The sequence below is a fragment of the Chiloscyllium plagiosum genome, unplaced genomic scaffold (genome assembly GCF_037043375.1).
Source record: "Chiloscyllium plagiosum isolate Xiang-an unplaced genomic scaffold, Cpla_swu_hap1 HiC_scaffold_4, whole genome shotgun sequence".
NCBI lineage: Eukaryota > Metazoa > Chordata > Chondrichthyes > Orectolobiformes > Hemiscylliidae > Chiloscyllium > Chiloscyllium plagiosum.
In genome coordinates this window covers 36,273,533-36,294,296 of record NW_028270142.1, presented here as the reverse complement: position 1 = coordinate 36,294,296, position 20,764 = coordinate 36,273,533, and the positions used below count along the sequence as shown (strand labels likewise).

The 20,764-nt window shown below is 39.6% G+C and overlaps 1 protein-coding gene across 1 annotated transcript in view; it reads right to left on the bottom strand.

Moving 5' to 3' along the window:
- Positions 1-20,764, bottom strand: part of itga9 (integrin, alpha 9) — a 389,627-nt gene that overhangs the window by 53,578 nt on the left and 315,285 nt on the right. The window contains exons 23-24 of the mRNA XM_043688825.2: positions 19,738-19,845; positions 27-152 (exon numbers count right to left, since the gene is read on the bottom strand). Of these exons, the coding sequence (XP_043544760.2) occupies positions 27-152; positions 19,738-19,845 (234 nt within the window). The remainder of the gene's footprint in view (positions 1-26; positions 153-19,737; positions 19,846-20,764) is intronic.

Sequence of the window (20,764 nt, the reverse complement as noted above, 5' to 3'; positions counted from 1 at the left end):
ATTAAACTTTGAAAAGCTTCACTTACCAATACTTTTCTACCAGATTTAGTGAAGAAAGCAAAGATTGTGTGAAAAATATTCTCCTTATCCTGAGGTATGAAGCAGGGATCGGGGTTTCTGTGGTAGGTGCAGTTACCTCCATTGTGTTCAACCTTAAAAAAGAACAAAGCCAGGATCAGTGAGCTTTAGACTATAGTATTGAGGATTTGTACTTCAGGAATAGACATACATCAAGCTGAATTGTTATAGTACAGCTACAACACAGTCAAGTACCTAATCATGTGGAAAGTTTTCCTGTCATTTATCATCCACAGAAACCAGGCCAAGTCTAATCCAGCCAATTACCATCCCATCAGTTGACTCAATCATCAGCAATGCGATGGAAGGTGTTGTTGGCAGTGTTATGAAATATCACATACACAGCAATACCCTAAGCAATCCTGATGAACAGTCATAATTGACTTGAAACATTATATGTTTTTCTCACACCATGGTTGCTACCAGATCTATTGAGTTTCTCCAGCACTTTCTGCTTTGGTTTCAGATTTCTGGTGTCCACAGTATGTTGCTTTTGCCTGACTCACTAATGTTTAGTTTGACTTCCACATAGGCTTGAGTTCCACGTGGTTCTGATTTCCATTCAGCTCATGACCTCATTGCATTCTTTGCTCAATTCTTGACAAAAACCTGAAGAAACAAAGTGAGGTAACATTTGACCTGAGGAGATGCAAGATTCCACAGATCCTGACATATACCAAGTCTGCTTTCATGTGTCTATCTTCTTTCCTGGTGAAGAAGCATGTTCTCATCCTATTTTCAAATCCTTCTATGACCACACTTTTGCTAATCTCTGACCTCCTCTAGATCCACATCCATCCAAGGTGTCTATGCTCCTGTAATGCTGGTCTCTTGATAGTCACCAATTTTAATTACTTCATTATTTGGTGCTGCGCCTTCAATGCCAAGATGCTAAAGTAGCTCTGTAATTCCAACCCTAAACTTTTCCATCTCTCTCCCACTTCTTTCACTTTTAAGACTTTTTCGGGAACTTACATCATCGTTCAAACTTTTGGTCATTTGGCTCAAAATAAAATATTTACTTTCTAACTTTCTTCGGAAGTGTCTTGGGACAATTAATTATCTTGAAAATGCTATATAAAAACAAGTTGTTGCTTTTCTTGTTGAATGCTGCACTTTCAATCTTCAGAAAACATCAGATTGAAGCCAACAGCTTCACAAGATGCTTCAAGTATGGCAAAGTCCCAGTTGGATCTTTGGCTTGATTCCAACAGCTTTATGTGGTTCCCTTGCTTCCATGATCCATGTTAGAAAGTCAGATTCTGGCTTGCTGATCTCAGTCATTGTGGTGAAAACATCAGCCTATTCATAGAAGTATTTATTTTACTGCCATGGGAAACAAACCAATATCAACACCACAGAGTTTAATCTATCTCACCTTTCTTAAGCCTTAAACAGAGCAGGTTTCAGCAGCTCCGATTTTAACTCAGAGTATGGATCAGATTGTGGAGGGGAGTGGTGGAATGGCGGAGGGAATTGGTGTAAACAAAAGGCTCCCAATCACCAATATTTCAATAGAATTGGCAGGCTGGCCACCCAAACTCAGGAAAGTGGCAGCTTGCCCACTGTGCACAGGCATTTATTGACTGGAGTCTTCTGCAGCCTATTTGACTGTACCTCTTAAAGTAAGGTTACATTTCCTGAAGATAGAGTGCCTTTCCAGATTGAGCCCACAACTGCACTTAGTCATAGGCATAGAGATGTACAGCATGGAAAGAGACCCTTTGGTCCCACTTGTCCATGCTGACCAGATACCCTAAATTAATCTAGTCCCATTTGCCAGCACTTGGCCCATATCCCTGTAAAAGCCTTCCTATTCTTATAACCATCCAGATGTTTTTTTAAATGTTGTAATTGTACCAGCCTCCACCACTTCCTCTAGCAGCTCATTCCATACACGCACCGCCCTCTGCGTGAAAAAGTTGCCCCTTAGGTCCCTTGTAAATGTTTCCCCTCAAACTTTAAACCTATGCCCTCTAGTTCTGGACTTCCCCAACCCAGGGAAAAGACCTTATCTATTTACCCTATCCATACCCTTCATGATTTTATAAACCTCTATAAGGTCACCCCTGACCTCTGACACTCCAGGGAAAACAGTCCCAGCCTATTCCGCCTCTCCCTATATCTCAAACCCTCCAACATTCTTGTAAATCTTTTCTGAACCCTTTCAAGTTTCACAACATCCTTCTGATAGGAAGACCAGAATTGCATGTAATATTCCAAAATTTACCTAACCAATGTCCTGTACAGCTGCAACATGATCTCCCAACTCCTATACTCAATGCTCTGAGCAATAAAGGAAATCCTACTAAACACTTTCTTCACTATCCTATCTACCTGCAACTCTATTTTCAAGGAACTATGAACCTGTACTCCAAGGTCTCTTTGGTCAGCAACATTACCCAGGACCTTACCATTAAGTGTACAAGTCCTGCTCTGATTTGCTTTCCCAAAATACAATACCTCACATTTATCTAAATTAAACTCCATCTGCTACTCCTCGGCCCATTGGCCCATCTGATCAAGATCCTGTTGTACTCTAAGGCAACTTTCTTCACTGTCCACTACCCTTCCAATTTTGGTGTCATCTGCAAACTTATTAACTATACCGCCTATGTTCATATCCAAATCATTTATATAAATGACAAAAAGCTGTGGACCCAGCACCGATCCTTGTGGCACTCCACTGGTCACATGCCTCCCATATGAAAAGCAATCCTCCACCATCTTCTACCTTTGAGCCAGTTCTGCACTTGCTGAATCAGAGGCTGTCTCAGGTTCTTTGACACATCCCCAGAGATCCTGGTGCAGGGAGCCATGTCAAAGAGCAAGGTATCATTCGGCAGCACCCACAGAGGCAGCCCAAGGAAGAAGCTCCAACTGCCCTTGACAGATGAGGTTGACAGAGTTTGGACCAGCAGCAGAAGCACCCCAGGGTAGCGATTGAAAGAGCAGTAAGGGCAAAACAGTTTTTCCTCTCACCAAATAAAAACAAAAATGCTGGGGGCACTCAGTACGTCAGGCAGATCTGGGGACATGGAGAGTTAATGTTCCTTGTCTATAACCATCCATATCTCCACCTTGCTACCATAGTTCAATATGCTCAAACTCTCTCACTTCCCCCAGGTTTACTGCTCCCCTCCCATCCAGCACATACTTTAAATTAAAATCACGTAAACTTGCTGCTGTTATGGACCAGACTAACCCCCCCTCAAAATATATTAAGAAGATAGCCTAGACCCTAATTCTTTCTTAGTTTAAAGTTAAGTGTAAGGTGTTGCATTCCAGATGCAAGTCGATTGGTCAAACGTCTCGACTTTAAGCAAAAAAAACTTTATTTTTACACCATAGGTAAAATACAGACAAACCAAAAAGAAAAGAATTGGCTTAATTGTAACTCAATCAAAATGGTTAACAAAATAATACATACAGTCAGTTCTTCTATAACGTGATGGTTGCGTTCTTGTGCAACTCCACATTATAGAAATATCACACTTTAGATATAGCATGTAATCACGATGTAATCACATTACAGCCAACACACGTTTAAAAGTTCATGCTTTAGAAAAAGTGTCCCCAATTCATCAATTGTGGTACAGTGAATTCACGTTGATGAAATGTGCATTATAAAAGAACAACCTGTATATTAACTACTACTAAATAATTGTTCCATAGAGTAACATCATTTAAGCACACTCATGGTAAAGGCAAATTTAATAAAATAGATAGTCTCTCATGCAATGCACGCAGCAGGAAGAGAACTCCATCTTTTAGCTATAACGGAAAGAGGAATAACAGCTTCCACATCTAGCTTCAAGTCCCCAACAACTGCAGAAAGCTAAAACTAAAACACCAATTTTAGCTATTTAGAAACATTCATTTTAACCCCTAGTCCTCCCGACTAACTTGCAGACTGGACTCACACCCAAACTCAGTGTATATAATTACGTGGCCAGTGGGTAAGAATGTCACAGCATGAGACCAGCACCTGAAGGAATGGACACCCAAGAAAAATAGTGTGATGGGAGATGGAAGGGATCAGTACCAAGTGTTTCTCTGATGTTGTAGCACACTACTTGATTTATATGACATCAAGTTAAAATAGTTGCTGCAGTCTAACTGACATGGTGCATTACCAATTTTTACCTACTTAGCCTTGTCTGCCTGTGGCAATTATTTCTGATAATTTCCAAGACTAACAAATTCAAAAGAGGCAGGTGCACAGTATGAAAACATTTATTTCTACACAACCTGTTTGGAGAGGTTATGACAGATTGCTTGATCAGGTGGGACTTGAATCCTGGCCTCCTAGCTCAGAGGTAGAGATATTACACTATACCACATGAGCCCTATTAAACCTGGTCAGAGATGTTATTAAACACCTCTGGACAAGGTGGGACCTGAAATCAGGCTCTTAGCTCAAGCATAAGGACACTACCACTGTGCCACAAGACCCTATAGATAAAGTAGCCCGACAGAAACCATCTTTAAATAGATGCCTTCCAAATGTTGAACACTTACCCTGCCTATCTTTATCAGTATAAAGGTTCAAATTGGGACAATAATGTTTTCCTTTCCATTGTTTGTATTTAACTATTACTGATCAGCAACAAGAAAGCTGTCTATATTGTCCTGAGAACTGACCCAACCATTCTCATCTTTGGAAGCAAACACTCCTGACACAGCTGACTGGGGTTCTGTTTATTACTCGATTATTATAATGCTGCATTTAAATGTTGTATTGATTGCTTCCAGCAGGACTCAATGAGAGTAAAATCAGAAAAATTAGTTTTTACAACACATGAATGAATCCCATGCTTTTCTATTAAAGTTTATCTGAATTATGGCTACAGTTGGAACCCTTGTTACTTATACACTATAATATTATTTTAAGAACAACCTGTTTAGTTTAATGTATGCAAACTTAAATATCTACAAACAACTATGTTTCTGGAAGCTAGTGTCTCTATTGCAGAGGGTGACTGTACAAATGCTTAAGAAAATTGATTTCTCCCAAACAGAAATTGGCTGATGTGTGCATTAGTCAATTAACAAGAATGGAGAAGTTGAATTAGAAATAACAAAATTTGCAACAAGTAATAATTGTTGTCGTGACTGTGATACTTTCATAGATTGCATTGATAGCTGTGCAAGCAAATGCTTTATATGATGTTACACCAAGCATCAGACCAGGAAGGACTCAAGAACAGCAGTCAGAAATTGTGCTATACACAGATAAGGGTAAAACTAAAAGATGTGAAGTGATTAAGATGGGGCAAGAAAGAAGAAACTTGTGAATGAAACATTACAGCACAAAGATAGAACACAGTATAACAAGAACAGAAAGGCCTGGAGAAACCCAGCAGGTCTGGCAGCATCTGAAGAGAGAAAATAGAGTTAACGTTTCAGTCCAGTGATGCTTTGTCAGAATTCATTGTTTAGATTGCATGGCCAAATAAACGTTAGTTGATCAAATGTGCAATGTGTACCAAATTAACGGAATGAATTAAAGCCACAGATTCAATTTGGTTGGTGTAATGTTTCAGTCATTGCAAAGATAACTGCAAGACAGTCAATAAACTAGGTTATAAGGTCTACGGGGAAAATGATGTGGTCTATAGGTGAAATCACTTCTGTGAAGGAAAAATATTACAGGACGTACACAGACAGTGGAGAGTTTTAGGGTAGAACTTAGAAACAGAACAGATTCAACACGGTAAGTAGGAGTTGTGCATAAAGCCCCTGCTGACAGCTGTGATATGATAACATTAAGCAGGTAGCAAAGGCACAAAAGTTTACTGTAATGGGGAATTTTAAATTAGACAGGTTGGGAGAAGTAGATTAGGAAAGGTCACCAATTTCTTCACTGCTTCTATTTTTCTGCATCCATATATGGGATCAACAAAACGGCAGGTTACATCAGATCTGGCAATACACCAGATCTGATACTAATCTAAATATACATGAACATTCATCCCATGATAATCATGAATGACTGACTTCAAAGTAACATTTGAAAGAGTGAAACATTATTACAGCTACTATGATTCTAGATAATACTGAGACAAAGACACAGTCAGAACAAATATTTTAATCTGTAAAAAAACAGAGGATCAGTGGCAAAAGTATCTAATATTGTACAAAAATACAGTCTGCTTCTGCTTTGGTTGTATTAGCCTCACAGACTAACATATTCCTCAGACAAGACATCTGTTTGTCAAAAAAAAAGAAAGCCATGGTCAACTAAAGAAAAACTTAAAACAAAAATAGCACAATTCCTGGCAAGTGGAAAAGGGTACAAAGATTAGTAAAATGTAACAAAATAGATGGCAGATGTTTCCCAAGGGAAAGATCAACTTTTACATAGTTGTATGAAGGCTAGGACAGGGAACTGAATTTGATTTTTAGGAAGGAGAAACAAAAACCAACTGTATTTAGGGATAGGAGTATAGGAGTTGGGAAATCATGTTGTGGCTGTACAGGACATTGATTAGGCCACTTCTGGAATATTGTGTGCAAGTCTGGCCTCCCTCCTATAGGAAGGATTTAATGAAACTTGAAAGGGTTCAGAAAAGATTTACAAGAATGTTGCCAGGGTTGGAGAGTTTGAGCTACAGGGAGAGGTTGAATAGGCTGGGGCTGTTTTCCCTGGAGTGTCAGAGGCTCAGGGGTGACCTTATAGAGGTTTATACAATCATGAAGGGCATGGATAGGGTAAATAGACAAGGTATTTTCCCTGGGCTGGGTGAGTCCAGAAGTAGATGGCATAGACTTAGGGTGAGAGGGGCAAGATATAAAAAAGACCTAAGGAGTAATTTTTTCACGCAAAGGATGGTGCGTGTATGGAATGAGCTACCGGGGAAGTGGTGGAGGCTGGTACAATTATGACATTTAAAAGGCATCTGGAGGAGCATATGAATAGGAAGGTGTTAGATGGATATAGGCCAAGTGCTAGCAAATGGGACTGGATTAATTTAGGATATCTGGTCAGCATGGATGAGTTAGACCGAAGGGTCTATTTCTGTACTGTACATCTCTATGACTCTAATGTGTTGAGTCAGTTTCAGTGAAACTAAGAAACAGTAACGGCCAGCAAATATTAAATGATTATTAGGACACCAAAGCGTCGCTGAAGTATAGGGCATGTTATCAGATGATGAGATATCATGGTAATACAGTTGTCAAGAATGACTTTAATCTGCATCTAGATTGGGTAAACTAATTGAGCACTAACACTGTGAAGCACAAAGTTTCGGAGTGTTGAATTTCAATAAGGAATATTACGAAGACATATGGCACAAATTGGCAGGAAAAAAATACATTAAAAAGCAAGACTACCCCTCAGCCCACACCAAATCACCATTTAGTTTCATCCCTAAATACAGTTGGTTCTGATTAATGCAATAGCTCAGTTCTTGTGCAGTCGCATGTTAAGAATATCGCACATCAGCCGTGCCATTTAAACTAATGGGGCCAGAATCGCAGTACAGCCAATACAAGCAAGGAAAGTTTGCATTCTACAAATAAAGGTTTAAGTTCTACAATCGCTTTAAAGCCAATTCGCATTGAAGAAACACACATTGTAGCAGAACTGACTGCAAAGGGCGAATAAAAGTTGCCCATTATAAATTGTGAGAGGGTGGCATAACAGAAGTTTGCCATCTTAATGTTTTGTGACACATTGCTGTGTAGGTACAGTCAGTTCTGATATAACGCGATAGTTCTATCCTCATTTGACTTCACAATAAGAAATTTGTACAATAGCGGTGTCATTTAAACTAATGGGGTCAGAATCGCATTATGGCCAATACAGGTAAGGAAAGTTCACACGATAAATAATGGTACAAATTCTTCAATCGTATTAAAGCCAATTCGCAGAACTGACTATAGCTTGTGTGATGAGGGCAATGCTGAGTCATGTGACAACCATCCACCTTTTCTAATATATTATATGGTTTGCATAATTGCCATTTTCAGTAATTCCCATAAATATCTGTCAACAACAAGTGGCAAGATGTTCTTTTCTTTTAAAAACACAATAGAATGAGAAGAAGAGCTGTGAATACAAATGTGATAAGAATCAATTTTGCAAAAAATCTCTGCTGTAAGAACATAGAACATTACAGCGCAGTACAGGCCCTTCGGCCCTCGATGTTGCGCCAACCTGTCATACCAATCTGAAGCCTATCTAACCTACACTATTCCATGTACATCCATATGCTTGTCCAATGACGACTTAAATGTACTTAAAGTTGGCGAATCTACTACCGTTCCAAGCAAAACATTCCATCCCCTTACTACTCTCTGAGTAAAGAAACTACTTCTGACATCTGTCCTATATCTGTCACCCCTCAATTTATGCCCCCTCGTGCTCGCCGTCATCATTCTTGGAAAAAGGTTCTCCCTGTCCATCCTATCTAACCCTCTGATTATCTTATATGTCTCTATTAAGTCACCTCTCAACCTTCTTCTCTCTAATGAAAACAGCCTCAAGTCCCTCAGCCTTTCCTCATAAGACCTTCCCTCCATACCAGGCAACATCCTAGTAAATCTCCTCTGCAGTTGAAACTTTATTGCTGGAACAGCACAGCAGGTCAGGCAGCATCCAGGGAACAGGAGATTCGACGTTTCGGGCACAGGCCCTTCTTCATGCTGACCAGATATCCTAAATTAATCCAGTCCCATTTGCTAGCACTTGGCCTATATCCATCTAACACCTTCCTATTCATATGCTCCTCCAGATGCCTTTTAAATGTCATAATTGTACCAGCCTCCACCACTTCCCCGGTAGCTCATTCCATACACGCACCATCCTTTGCGTGAAAAAATTACTCCTTAGGTCTTTTTTATATCTTGCCCCTCTCACCCTAAGTCTATGCCATCTACTTCTGGACTCACCCTCTGCACAATCTCCTCTGCACCCTTTCCAAAGCTTCTACATCCTTATAATGCAGTGACCAGAACTGTACACAATACTCTAAGTGCAGCTGCACTAGAGTTTTGTACAGCTGTAGCATAACTTCATGGTTCCGGAACTCGATCCCTCTATTAATAAAAGCTAAAACACTGTATGCCTTCTTAACAACCCTATCATCCTGGGTGGCAACTTTCAAGGATCTGTGTACCTGGACACCGAGATCTCTCTGCTCATCTACACTATCAAGAATCTTACCATTAGCCCAGTACTTTGCATTCTGGTTACCACTAAGAATGTTCCACTCACTGGTAACGTAGACTGGAAAATATAAGTTCATTCTCCACTATCTTCTGTCTATTTAAAAACACGCTAACATTATAGAATAGTACTGCACAGAAAAGGGTCAATCTGTCTATCGCTCTTTCAATACACAAGTTCCCCCATATTCCTTACTCCTTCAATTATTTATCCAATACTGTTTTGAGGATTTTTGAATCTGTGTCCTTCAGCTAAACATTCGGAATCCTAAGCACTTGTTGCATAATAAAAGATTTTCCTCATATTGTTGCTGGTTCATTTTACTGAATGCATCATTTGCTCATGTTTTGTTGATCACAGCTCCCAATGAAGTTCACTGCGTGCCAATACTTGGGAGAGTGGCCAAGTCAGACAGAATGAGCTCAGAAGGTATAGTGTGATCTGACCAAAGTGCATTTCTTGAAAGATCTCTTGCAACGTCCCACTGTTTACTGGTTATACAGATTTTCTACTTATGATGAAGCAAATCTTAAACTGTAACTTATTCCTATACTCTGGGGAAACTGCCGTATGTAAAGCATTAAGTGATCAAACCTTGGAGAAAGATCAGAAAATTGCTCAGATGAATAGCTTAGATGAAATTTCCAGACAAGATGAGACAAGTCAGCAAATTTCTTTTTCATTGGTTTATGTCAATAATGCTTGAAAAACTAAACACCGTGTCACTGTAAAAGAAAACAAATAATATGGGTTAATCAACAAACATAGCACCAAGTTAAGAAAGTGGAGGAATTGGTAATGTCGAAGCTCTGTTCTCTGGTGATTGACACTGATTGAGAAAGTTTTAATGAATCTTGGTACCGCAAATTCAATAGGGAATGGTTATTAAAGTAGAACAGGATTGATCATTTCTCGCTTTATAGCATCAGCAGAGAGCCAACTGAAGCAAATTGCAGGAAAGCCCTCCATGAATGAATACTTCTTTGAAGTAATGGTAAGAAAATTACAAATCATGCATGGTTAAATTTCAGATGCTCATCGACGGCAAATGAGATTACTTGCAGCAATTCAAGGGGTGGCTCAGTGGTTACAACTGCTGCCTCACAACGTCCAACCGACTCTTCTTTGCAGCTACAAACTGGATTCATTCCGCCCATCGACCAACCAAGTCGTACCCACCACCTGTATTTACCTATCACTACCTTACCATTCTGCCCCTCTCCCAACCCATAACCCTTCCACCCCACCCACTGAAATGCAGCTCTCCCTACCTCCACCCCCATTCCTGAAGACAGGTTATACCTGAAACATTGACTTCTCCACCTCCTGATGGTGCCCATTGTGTTTTTCCAGCCTCCTGCTTGTCTACTGCCAATAACTGTACACAAGCTTTTGGCTCACAGATGGATATGCACTATGTACATGGACTTGTTCTCCAATAATTGCAACAACTACAGCCTTACGATCAGCAAGAGAAAAGTCTGAATTAGCCATCAGCCTGTGCCCTATCTTAAGCCCATTTCAGTCCATGAACAAAACCTGTCAGAAGTCGATAGGTGCAATGAATTTGGCAGCGCATTCTCTCAAGCTGCCTACATTAATGATGAGACACACGTAAGAATTGTCAAAGCAAGTGTGGTCTTCAGCAGATCACAACCATCATTTTGGAAACTAAGAGTAACTCTATCGAAAGTCAACACATGAGACATTGACTGTGTACCAACACCATGTCAAAAAGCTCAGCATTTTAATTTGAATAGCTCTGCAACGTTTCTGAAGATCAGATGACAGGGCAAAGTACCAGGCACTCCAGTGCTCATCTGAGCTAGTATGCCGAGCATCCACACCATACTGAAATATTCACAACTGAGCTGGGGCTCATTATGTAACCAGAATGTCTGATACTTACCAAAAGGAATCTTTCAAGGAGAGCTTGGGATATGCTCTCAAGGCTGTCAAAGATAGCATGACAAGGGCATTCTGAAGGTTTCACTTAGAACATAGAACAATACAGCGCAGAACAGGCCCTTCGGCCCTTAATGTTGAGCCGACCTGTGAACTATTCTCAGCTCATCCCCCGACACTATCCCAAAATCATCCATGTGCTTATCTAAGGATTGTTTAAATTTCCCTAATGTGGCTGGGTTAACTACATTGGCAGGTAGGGCATTCCACGCCCTTATCACTCTCTGCGTAAAGAAGCTGCCTCTGACAGCTGTCTTAAATCTATCACGCCTCAATGTGTAGTTATGCCCCCTCATACAAGCTGACATCATCATCCTAGGAAAAAGTATTTCACTGTCTACCCTATCTAATCCTCTGATCATCTTGTATGTCTCTATCAAATCCCCTCTTAGCTTTCTTCTTTCCAATGAGAACCAACAAGGAGTTTTGACATTGACTCCCAGGTCCTGAAAAAACTCTCTCAGGATCACTGTAAAAATGATGTGACCTCCTTTGAAAGCAAACACAAAAACTCAAACACCTCAGACATGGTCATGCCTATACAGCATGTGCGGAATGTGCTGACTGACAGATAACAGTATGCGTCAGAATGCTCAGGAAGCCAAGTGTGGGGCTCACAGGTTTTCTCAGGAAGAAGGTCCTGGTGTAGGAGGGTTGTTCATTACACACAGGAGGAAGGATGTTACAGATGCAAATAATGTTGTACATGTGGGAGAAGATCGCAGAGGACACTGCCAGAAACCCTGTCCCCAGAAACCTGGCTCCAGTGCCACAGAAAAATTAATGAGTGCTACAGCTAGAAAAATAAACTATAGACTTGTTTGTGGTAAAATTATGAGGATGAGGTCTTCCATGCTTCTAAGAATTATACAAACTTTGCAGTAATTAACTTCAGGTGGGACTGGCTAGAACAATTATTTATGATAAATTTGGAAGTATGAAATAATAAATTAGGTTATTCAACATAATTCCATTCCATTAAAAGTATTTGACAGATGGTAAATGCACAAGAAACACTTTAATGTAGAGTTGCTGTGTGTACATGATATCATCACAAAAATGGCAGAAACCAGGAAGGTGTTCAGATGCTCTCAGCAAAAATGTTAAGTACAATTAGCTGTAGCTAAAGTTAAATTATTTCCATTCCTAAATGATCAAGTTAGTCTGCTTCTTATATTAACAGCAATGTACAATTGGCAAAAAGGACAGTTTGATTTTCTGCTCATTTTGCCTGCAAATTGGTCATCGCTGTTGACATGCTGCAAGACTCTACAGAATGAAAGGGGTTACATTGCCCAGCACACCTAGGGAATCTTGGAAAATCTTGTACATGCAATCTATGACTTTCCTCCAATAAACATCTGGCTGTCTAACTTCCAGAGCCAGATATAAATTGTCAGTCTGAGGTGCAAGATTAATTTTCCAGTTTTATACTTCAAACTGGTAACCTCAGCCACTACAAACATATGTAATAAGTTATACCATGGGGTGGACACAATTTTCTGATCATTAATTCAAATGCATGGAAAACCTATACTGGAAAAGCCTACATTTTGATACAAGCTTGCGTCAATTTTCCATAAGAACACAGGACTTAAGACCAGGAATAGACTAGTCTGCCCTGCTCTTCAAAAATACCATGGCTGAAATTGTTGTGGTCTTAGCTCTACTTTCCTCTCTGTCTCCCCCCAGAAACCCTTGATTCTATTCTCCATCAAAAGTCTATCTCGATTAAGCTTGAATAAATTCAATAACCCAGCCTACAATGCTTTCTGACGAAGAGAATTCACAGATTAATGACTATCCTGAGTGCCACTGCACCTCACAGGAACCTTACAGTGAACCACTGCCCTGTTCTCTGTCTTCTACAACAATGTAACCCTTACAACACAGTTTCCTTCACATTATAGCTCATCAAATTTCTACCAAGTGACCTCAGCACTTCAAATTCCTGAAGAAGGGCTCATGCCCGAAACATTGATTCTCCTGCTCCTTGGATGCTGCCTGACCTGCTGCGCTCTTCCAGCAACACATTTTCAGCTCTGATCTCCAGCATCTGCAGTCCTCACTTTCTCCAACTCAGCACTTCACCTCAGGTACCCATTCATACCTGAAGCTCTATGGTAATATGTTATAAGGACAAAACCTCAAGGCTAAGTGGGCCTTTCAATCTTTAGAAAGGCAATCACGATGGGTGCATCACTAATATTACACCCATTCAATATCAAAATCAAAAGTTTCTTCCCCATTGTGCCCCTGTTCGATGCAACATTTAGTTCTGATCATTGGGATATGAGAGAAATGTCATAAGTAACACAAACACATTACAGTATGTGGACCTCAACGAGGATTAATTGTTTGTGAAATGAAACAAATTAATTCATTTTACAAAATTCCATCACAGATGCCATCCCTGCTGTTTTTACAAATTTAATATGTACTGATATTTTTAAACAAGTTACTTGGCTTGGTCTATAAAATAGGCAACAAGGAACCTAGTTGCAACCTGCTACTTTATTAAATACGCCAGTCTCAAGCAAGACCCATTGTCTTGAAGGTACAAGACCTTGGCAGCATATCCCTTAAGGAGTGGAAGAAAATTCAGACAACACTCATTTTTATCATCATTATTCAAACTAACATCTACCACTGGAAGCTGTGTGCGTGGATACAGGATGAAGATAGGATTGCACTAATCGAAGAATGGTGACCAACAAAATTGCCAGCAGCTAATCCCGGCCTGAGTCACCCCCTTCAGAAGACAATGAGGAAATAAAGAATAACAAAGGCAAGAGTGAATACTTTTTTTTGTAATGTGTTGTTTGCAATTTCATAACTCAATGTTTCAAATGTCTCCAGTACATTAAGCTTCAACCATCATTAGACCACTTTGCACAATAAATGTAGTATTTTCTCCCCCTCAGAGAGTTCTATGGAATGGCTTCCTTCAGGCATGCTTCCGAATTCCAGAGCCCCATGGGGATCAGTGCTACTAGCCTTCTCCGCCAACATCTGGCAAGCTTGCAATGGTTTGCAGCAGCTTACTCAACAGATTTACAAGACATCCTCAACATGCCAAATGATTAATAATGAGCAGGTTATCATACTGCACACTCCTCTGACAGGCAGGTATGTGTGCCTATATTGTATTTCACCTCCTATTGCTATACTGTGAAATGAACCTCTTGGGAGATGGCCCAGAATGTTAGGCTCAGCCAGCCCCTGTCATTCTTCCATGTTTTGTTTATTTATACACATATATTTTATTTATCAGTTTTTTCCATCACCTTGTAATTTCAGTACGACATCAAATTATTCATGACAAAATTATGCAGATTGATTTGAACCATTTGCAAATAATAGAATGCTTGCACTGAATTTTCTTCCATGCAAACATCTTGACTAATTAGTCAGTAAACAGACCGTTTCATGAAAGAGACTGGATGAACTCATGAACTATACATTATGATTAGATTGTTAAATGAACAAGCAAAATAAATTCACTGTGCTAAAAGAATTATTTCTTTGTTTGTTATTCCATGTTAAATGTATTAGTCTTCTCTCCATGGATCCCCTACTGCTCCAATGCCATTCTCCAGACTGAGTTTCCAGCTCTTTCAAAGTTGTTCTCCAGCCAGTCACCAGGAGGTTTTCAGAAGTGGGCCAATGGGCTGCAATGACTCACAGCTCTCCCTCTAAGCTGGAAACTATTTGACCTCCAAACAAGATCAGAACGTGGTGTTCTGACTGCAATGTTCAATGTTCTGTCTTTGATTATGGGAATCTGTTTATTATTGATGTTTACTTTGAGAGATAACGGCATGGTGGTAATGCCACTGGACAAGTCATTCCGACACCCTAGGCCACTGCTTTAGGAAGTGTGCTCAAATCCCACCATGGCAGCTGGTGGAATTTCATTTTAATTCTTTAAAAAATCTGGAACGGAAAGTTACTCTTAGTACTTGTGATCATGAAATTATCATCGATTGTCATAAAAAGTCTGCCATATTAATGCATCAGGGAAGGAAATGTGCCATTTAATAAGAATGGCCTAGTAAGCCAATCAGTTCAAGGGTAAATAGAATGGGAAACAAATGCTGGCGCTGCCAGTAACACTCAAATCTCACCAAAAATTATGCAAGTTGATCGAGAAAAGATGTTAAAACAATATCTGCAGTGGACTGTAGCGGTTCAAGAAGGCAGCTCACCACCACTTTCTCAAAGACAACTCTGGGTGTGCAATAAATACTGGCTAGCCAGCAATGCTCACACCCCACAAATGAATCTAAAAAACAAGAGTTGTCGTAATGGGTGATTTTAAATTCCTCAATATAGACTGGGACTCCCTTAGTTCCAAGGATTTAGAAGGGGAAGAATTTGTTAGGTGCATCCAAGAGGGTTCCTTCAAACAAAATACACAGTTCAACTAGGAAAGTGGTCTGTCCTATACCTTGTCTTGGGTAATGCGCCTGGCCAGGTGATTGAAGTTTCAATGGGAGAGCATTTTGGGAACAGTGGTCATAATTCTAAAAACTTTAAGACAGTTAGGGATAAGAATAAGACTAGTCCTCAGGTGAAGTGTTAAATTGAGGGAAGACTATTTACAACAGTATTAGGCAAGAGATGAAGAAATTGGATTGGGGGCAGCTATTTGAGGGTAAATTCACATCTGACATGTGACAGTTTTTTGAAAACCAAAGGATCAGGATCAGAATGTTCCTATAAGGATGAACAAAAAGAATGGCAAGATTCGGGAATCTTGGATGACAACAGATATTGAGCCAAAAAGGAAAAGGAAGCATATATAGGGTTTAGGAAACTTAAACCAAAGAAGACTTTTGAGAAGCATAAAGAAAGGAGAAAAGATATGAAACAAGACGACATTAGTGGAGGGCTAGAAGGGACCATGAAATATCCTTGGCCAATGAGATTAAGGAGAATCACAAGGTATTTTAAACATGCATTTGGAGCAAGAGGTAGCTTAAGAAAAAAGGAAGGAATTTATGTGTGGAGTCAGAAAAAGTGGGTGAAATTCTTAACAAGTACTTTGCATTGGTATTCACTTAGGAATGGCCTGCTTCCACACTGGAGGTATTCTATAAAAGGACACGGATGATGGGAAGATTAGGGAGGGGTATGTTGATATTAAGGAGGGGGTGTTGGGTGCCATGAAAATTATTAAGGTACATAAGTGCCCTCAGCCTCTATCTTAGGATATAGAAAGAGGCAAGTGATGAGATTACTTGGGGCCTTGACAGACATCTTTGTATCTTCTTTAGTCATAGTTGAGCTCCCCAAACACTGTTGTCTCATTGTTTAAGAAGGGCAACAGGGATAATCCAGGGAATGATCAGCCTGTGACCCTTTAGAAGTGGTAAGAAAATTATAGGAGAAGATTCTTAGGGATAGGAATTACTCGCATTTGAAGAACAATGGACTTGATAGTCAGTATGGGTTTATGTGGAGGAGATCTTGTCTCACAAAACTGATTGAAGTTTTTTGAGGAAGTGGTGAAGGTGACTGATGAGGATTGGACTGTGAATGTTGTCTACACGGACTTTACTAAAGCAGTTGGCAAGGGTCTTCATAGTAGGCTGGTGCAAAAGATTAAGTCAGGTCGGATCCACAGTGAGTTGGGTACAAAATTGACTTGCTCATAGAAGACAGAGGGTAGTTGCAGAGAGATGTTTTTCTGACGGGCTAATCACCACAACCAATGATGGTATTTGAAGGGTTGGTGCAGACTCGATCAGCTGAATGGCCTCCTTCTGCACTGCAGGGATTCTGTGATTATGGTATGGTCTTTCAATTGTTCAAACTGGTACTCATTCCCTTGCATCATGCCTTTTGCCTTCCTAATTTCTTGTTGAACCTGCATGCTAAATTTACACTGTGCCTTTTATATGGATACCTATGTCTCTCTGAACATCAAAGTTCCCCTTCTTTGACCAGTGATGGGAAATCCTTGAGCAACTCCCCATCTATCCTGAGGACTATGAAATGAATGTTCAGTCTCTTGTCATATAATTAACTGATTGTTTTTTCACTTTATCGTCATCTTACTGATGTCGTAACCATTAAAGTAATAACGTTAGAAACAAGAGTTGAAATTATTACTGGATTGTAATTATTTTGTTTTGGGAATTAAGGATCATGTCAGCAATTACGCTTCATAAAATAAGTAGCTGTTCATTAATTATTATGCTCTTCACACTGCCTACATTTTGTATGTGTCCAGGAGCTTCAATCATGATAAGATTCTATGTAGTGCTTTTGAAAGGGGTTTCAGCTGTGTAGTTCACAAAACTAATTAGACACAAATTTGCATGATTTGTTAAGGGAAGGTGGTTGACCAAGAGCAACAGATGGGGGAAGGAATTAGTTTTTGCAAATTTCCTCATGGCCTCAATCATAACTTTGACAGAAGATCCATACAAAGCCCATGGTAAAACATCACTGGTGATGCTGATGACTTCTTCCAGGGATTCACAATTGCAGACAGCTGAAATTCACTATTGAGAACTTTACATTTGTAAACTTTGCATTAATTAAAAGTCTGGTTGGCATCAGACAGACATGAATATCAGAGAACACAAAGCACATTGCAATACATAGAAGATGGCTGCCCCCATCTTCAATTGTCATGTTTTTGCACTGGGTAGAGTTCAGAGAACTGAATCAAGCATGAATCTGGGACTCTAAGTTATGAGTGAAAGCCTACAGAAAACTTCGAATTTTTAATTTTCCTTTTTTCCTTTATGCTTTCCTTTATAACATCAAATCAAAAGTAATTACTTCCAAAGTGTAAAAGATGCTACAGAATTGGAAGTCTTACTTTCTTTGATTTCTTTGAGCGTAAGATTGAAATAAGCTTTGATTTAATTTTTCAAAACATTGAATGTCATGGGTAATTTGGATATATGCAGATTACTTCAATAATTCTGCAAGTTTAGAATTATGGGGGAACACAAGTACAAAATTAGTAAGGGAATGGTTTCCTTAGAAAATTCAATAGAGAAAAGAGAACAAATTTCAACCAGCATACTAATGTTACCAGAATACAAAGATCAGTCTTTGATGTCAACACAACCAAAGAAGAACTAAGGTAATTTGAAAAGAAACCCCTCAAAGGGGGTCAGGTGCCTGGTAGTACTGAAGGAAAAAAGGCACATTTTACTGAAGCTTGTCCACTTGTGCTGATCAGGACAATTCATTAAAAATACCAGTGCAGAGGGAAATCCAGATTTATGTTGCATGAGGAGAATTCTGAAGGGTTGGCAGGTGGACTGTGATTGTTAGAGGCATTGTGACAGAGGATGCATAGATTAGCTGATGACTGACAGTTAATTAATAAGCTTTGGTTAAACTTTAAAGGAGATCATTTGGCCCAAGTTGACACACCCCATACACTCTAATATAAAAGCCAAGTTAGCCAGCTGGCACAGTGAATGTGGACATTTAACAAACACAAGGATAGGCCTTCATACTGTCATGGAGAATGAGAGCTGCAATTGAGCTGGGATTTGAAGATAAGTTGCGATCTCCCCAGACCCAGGCTAACAGGCCCTAACAAGGGAGGGTGAAGATACAGGGTGAAGACAGGAGGGGTCAGTCAGCCGATTAGCATGGGACACATTGTGTTTGGGGGCTTCAGATTGTCACAGGGTACCCAGAAAAGAGGCACGCTCTCCCCCTCCTCTCTGCCTCATCAGTTCATGGACTAGATGCATGGTGCTGGCTTCCCCGCCATGTTTAACATCCCACTTTGAATGAGCATTATAGGCCTCAATTGGCCACAGGTGAGTTACTCAAGGATTTTTCATCACTGGTTAAAATTGCAACAGGGCATCTGGAATTGTACCACTGGCGCGATGCCCAATTTTCTGATCACCCCTTTCATGTCATTCTGCCCTATGAAGGGCTGAGAGGTTCAGGACCCTGTCAATTGTGATTCCCTTTACTGAGTATGTTGCTATATTTTCAAGGTGTGCTAGGTGTAATGAAGACAAATTGTCCCTATTAGCAGCATGAATAATATGGGGCTTGTTGGTAGTTACAGGTTTGAAACAAGCAAAACATCATCTTCAAACTTAAATGTGCTGTTAAACGGTCACTGTACACTTTTCAGAAAAAGATGCATCTTACAGTAGAGTCTACTTGCCAACCCTTCATTACATAGAGTCAAAAAGCAACTAAAAATAATCTGAGAACTAGTTCTTTGGCAACGAGTGAATAAAGAGTTCTGAGGCCAGACAAATTGATTGTTTGCAAACAGTGCCAGTAATGTACAAATATGAACTGACATAAAGGAAAAATTAATACAATCTAGGTCTAGAAAGTGAACATAAACAAAAAAAAATTACCTTCAGCCCAGAGATTTACAAAGTTTAACTATCTGCAACATATGATTTTGCAAACAATGATACCTATATGTGCCAATGAGGTTTAAAAACTGATTCAAGCAACATGCTCAAAGCCAGCAGGACACTGCAGTAGTATTGATGGTGCTATGTACTCACCACAATATCCTGGATGAGAAAGATGTCAGCTCCATTTGTAAGAAGTCTACTGGGAATCATAATTTGCACAGCAAGTTCTGGTGCACCGCTTGGGCCCATGTTTATAACCTGTCATTCAATAATAAATGGAAAAAAAGAACATTATTAACCCTGCTTGATTCAAACTCTTATGGGTATCAACAGTTGCTCGATTCCCAAGCATAGCACTCTCCAGTCTACTGACACAACATAGAATATTTATGGCTCTCATTTTAATGTGGAATTCTATAAAAGAACAATTGATAATCCAGAGATCCTTTTTAATGAATGGGAGTTATATGCTGTGCAGACGTAATTTCTAGAGATAGGCCTCATGATCATTGCTGGTAACACCAGCCTCAAGATGTGGCCTTATTTGTCTCATTGTGACTTCCTTCTTGCATGGAACTAGTTTATGTTTCAAAGATTTACTTTTCCATGTTTATCCTTTCTATAATCATCACAAGTTGAAAGCTCGAAAAGAGAAACAAAGGCAGTGCAAGAAGTGGTGAAGTCAGACTTAATGGCAGCTTCAATTCTAATTATGGAAAACCTCAGTAAACATTTAATCACAATTTGATTTGCAGAGTAATTCTTCTCATTTCATAGGCGATAGCACAAGTCCATTTAATCCCAACATAGAAAGAATCGTAATAGAAGCATTCCACTGTCACCAGCAAAGGTGGAACTATTTTAGCATAATTTCAATCAAAAAATTCAACCATGAATTCAGTGAAGCAAACATTTGAACTGCTAGTTATTGCGAGGCCCTTTATGGTTTGTTCAGACAGAGACTTTAAAAATCTTTTGCTTCATATATTTTTCAAACCACATGAATCCAATAAAGAGTTTTAAACTCTTAACACCAAAACAAAACTAAAAGTGGAAACAGAGGAAATAGATTAAACCCACTCATTTTTATTACTTGAATATGTTCAGAATATGTCTCAGTTCTGACAGGAAGACCTGATAACTTTATAATGCACCATTACACAACCAAGTGCATAAA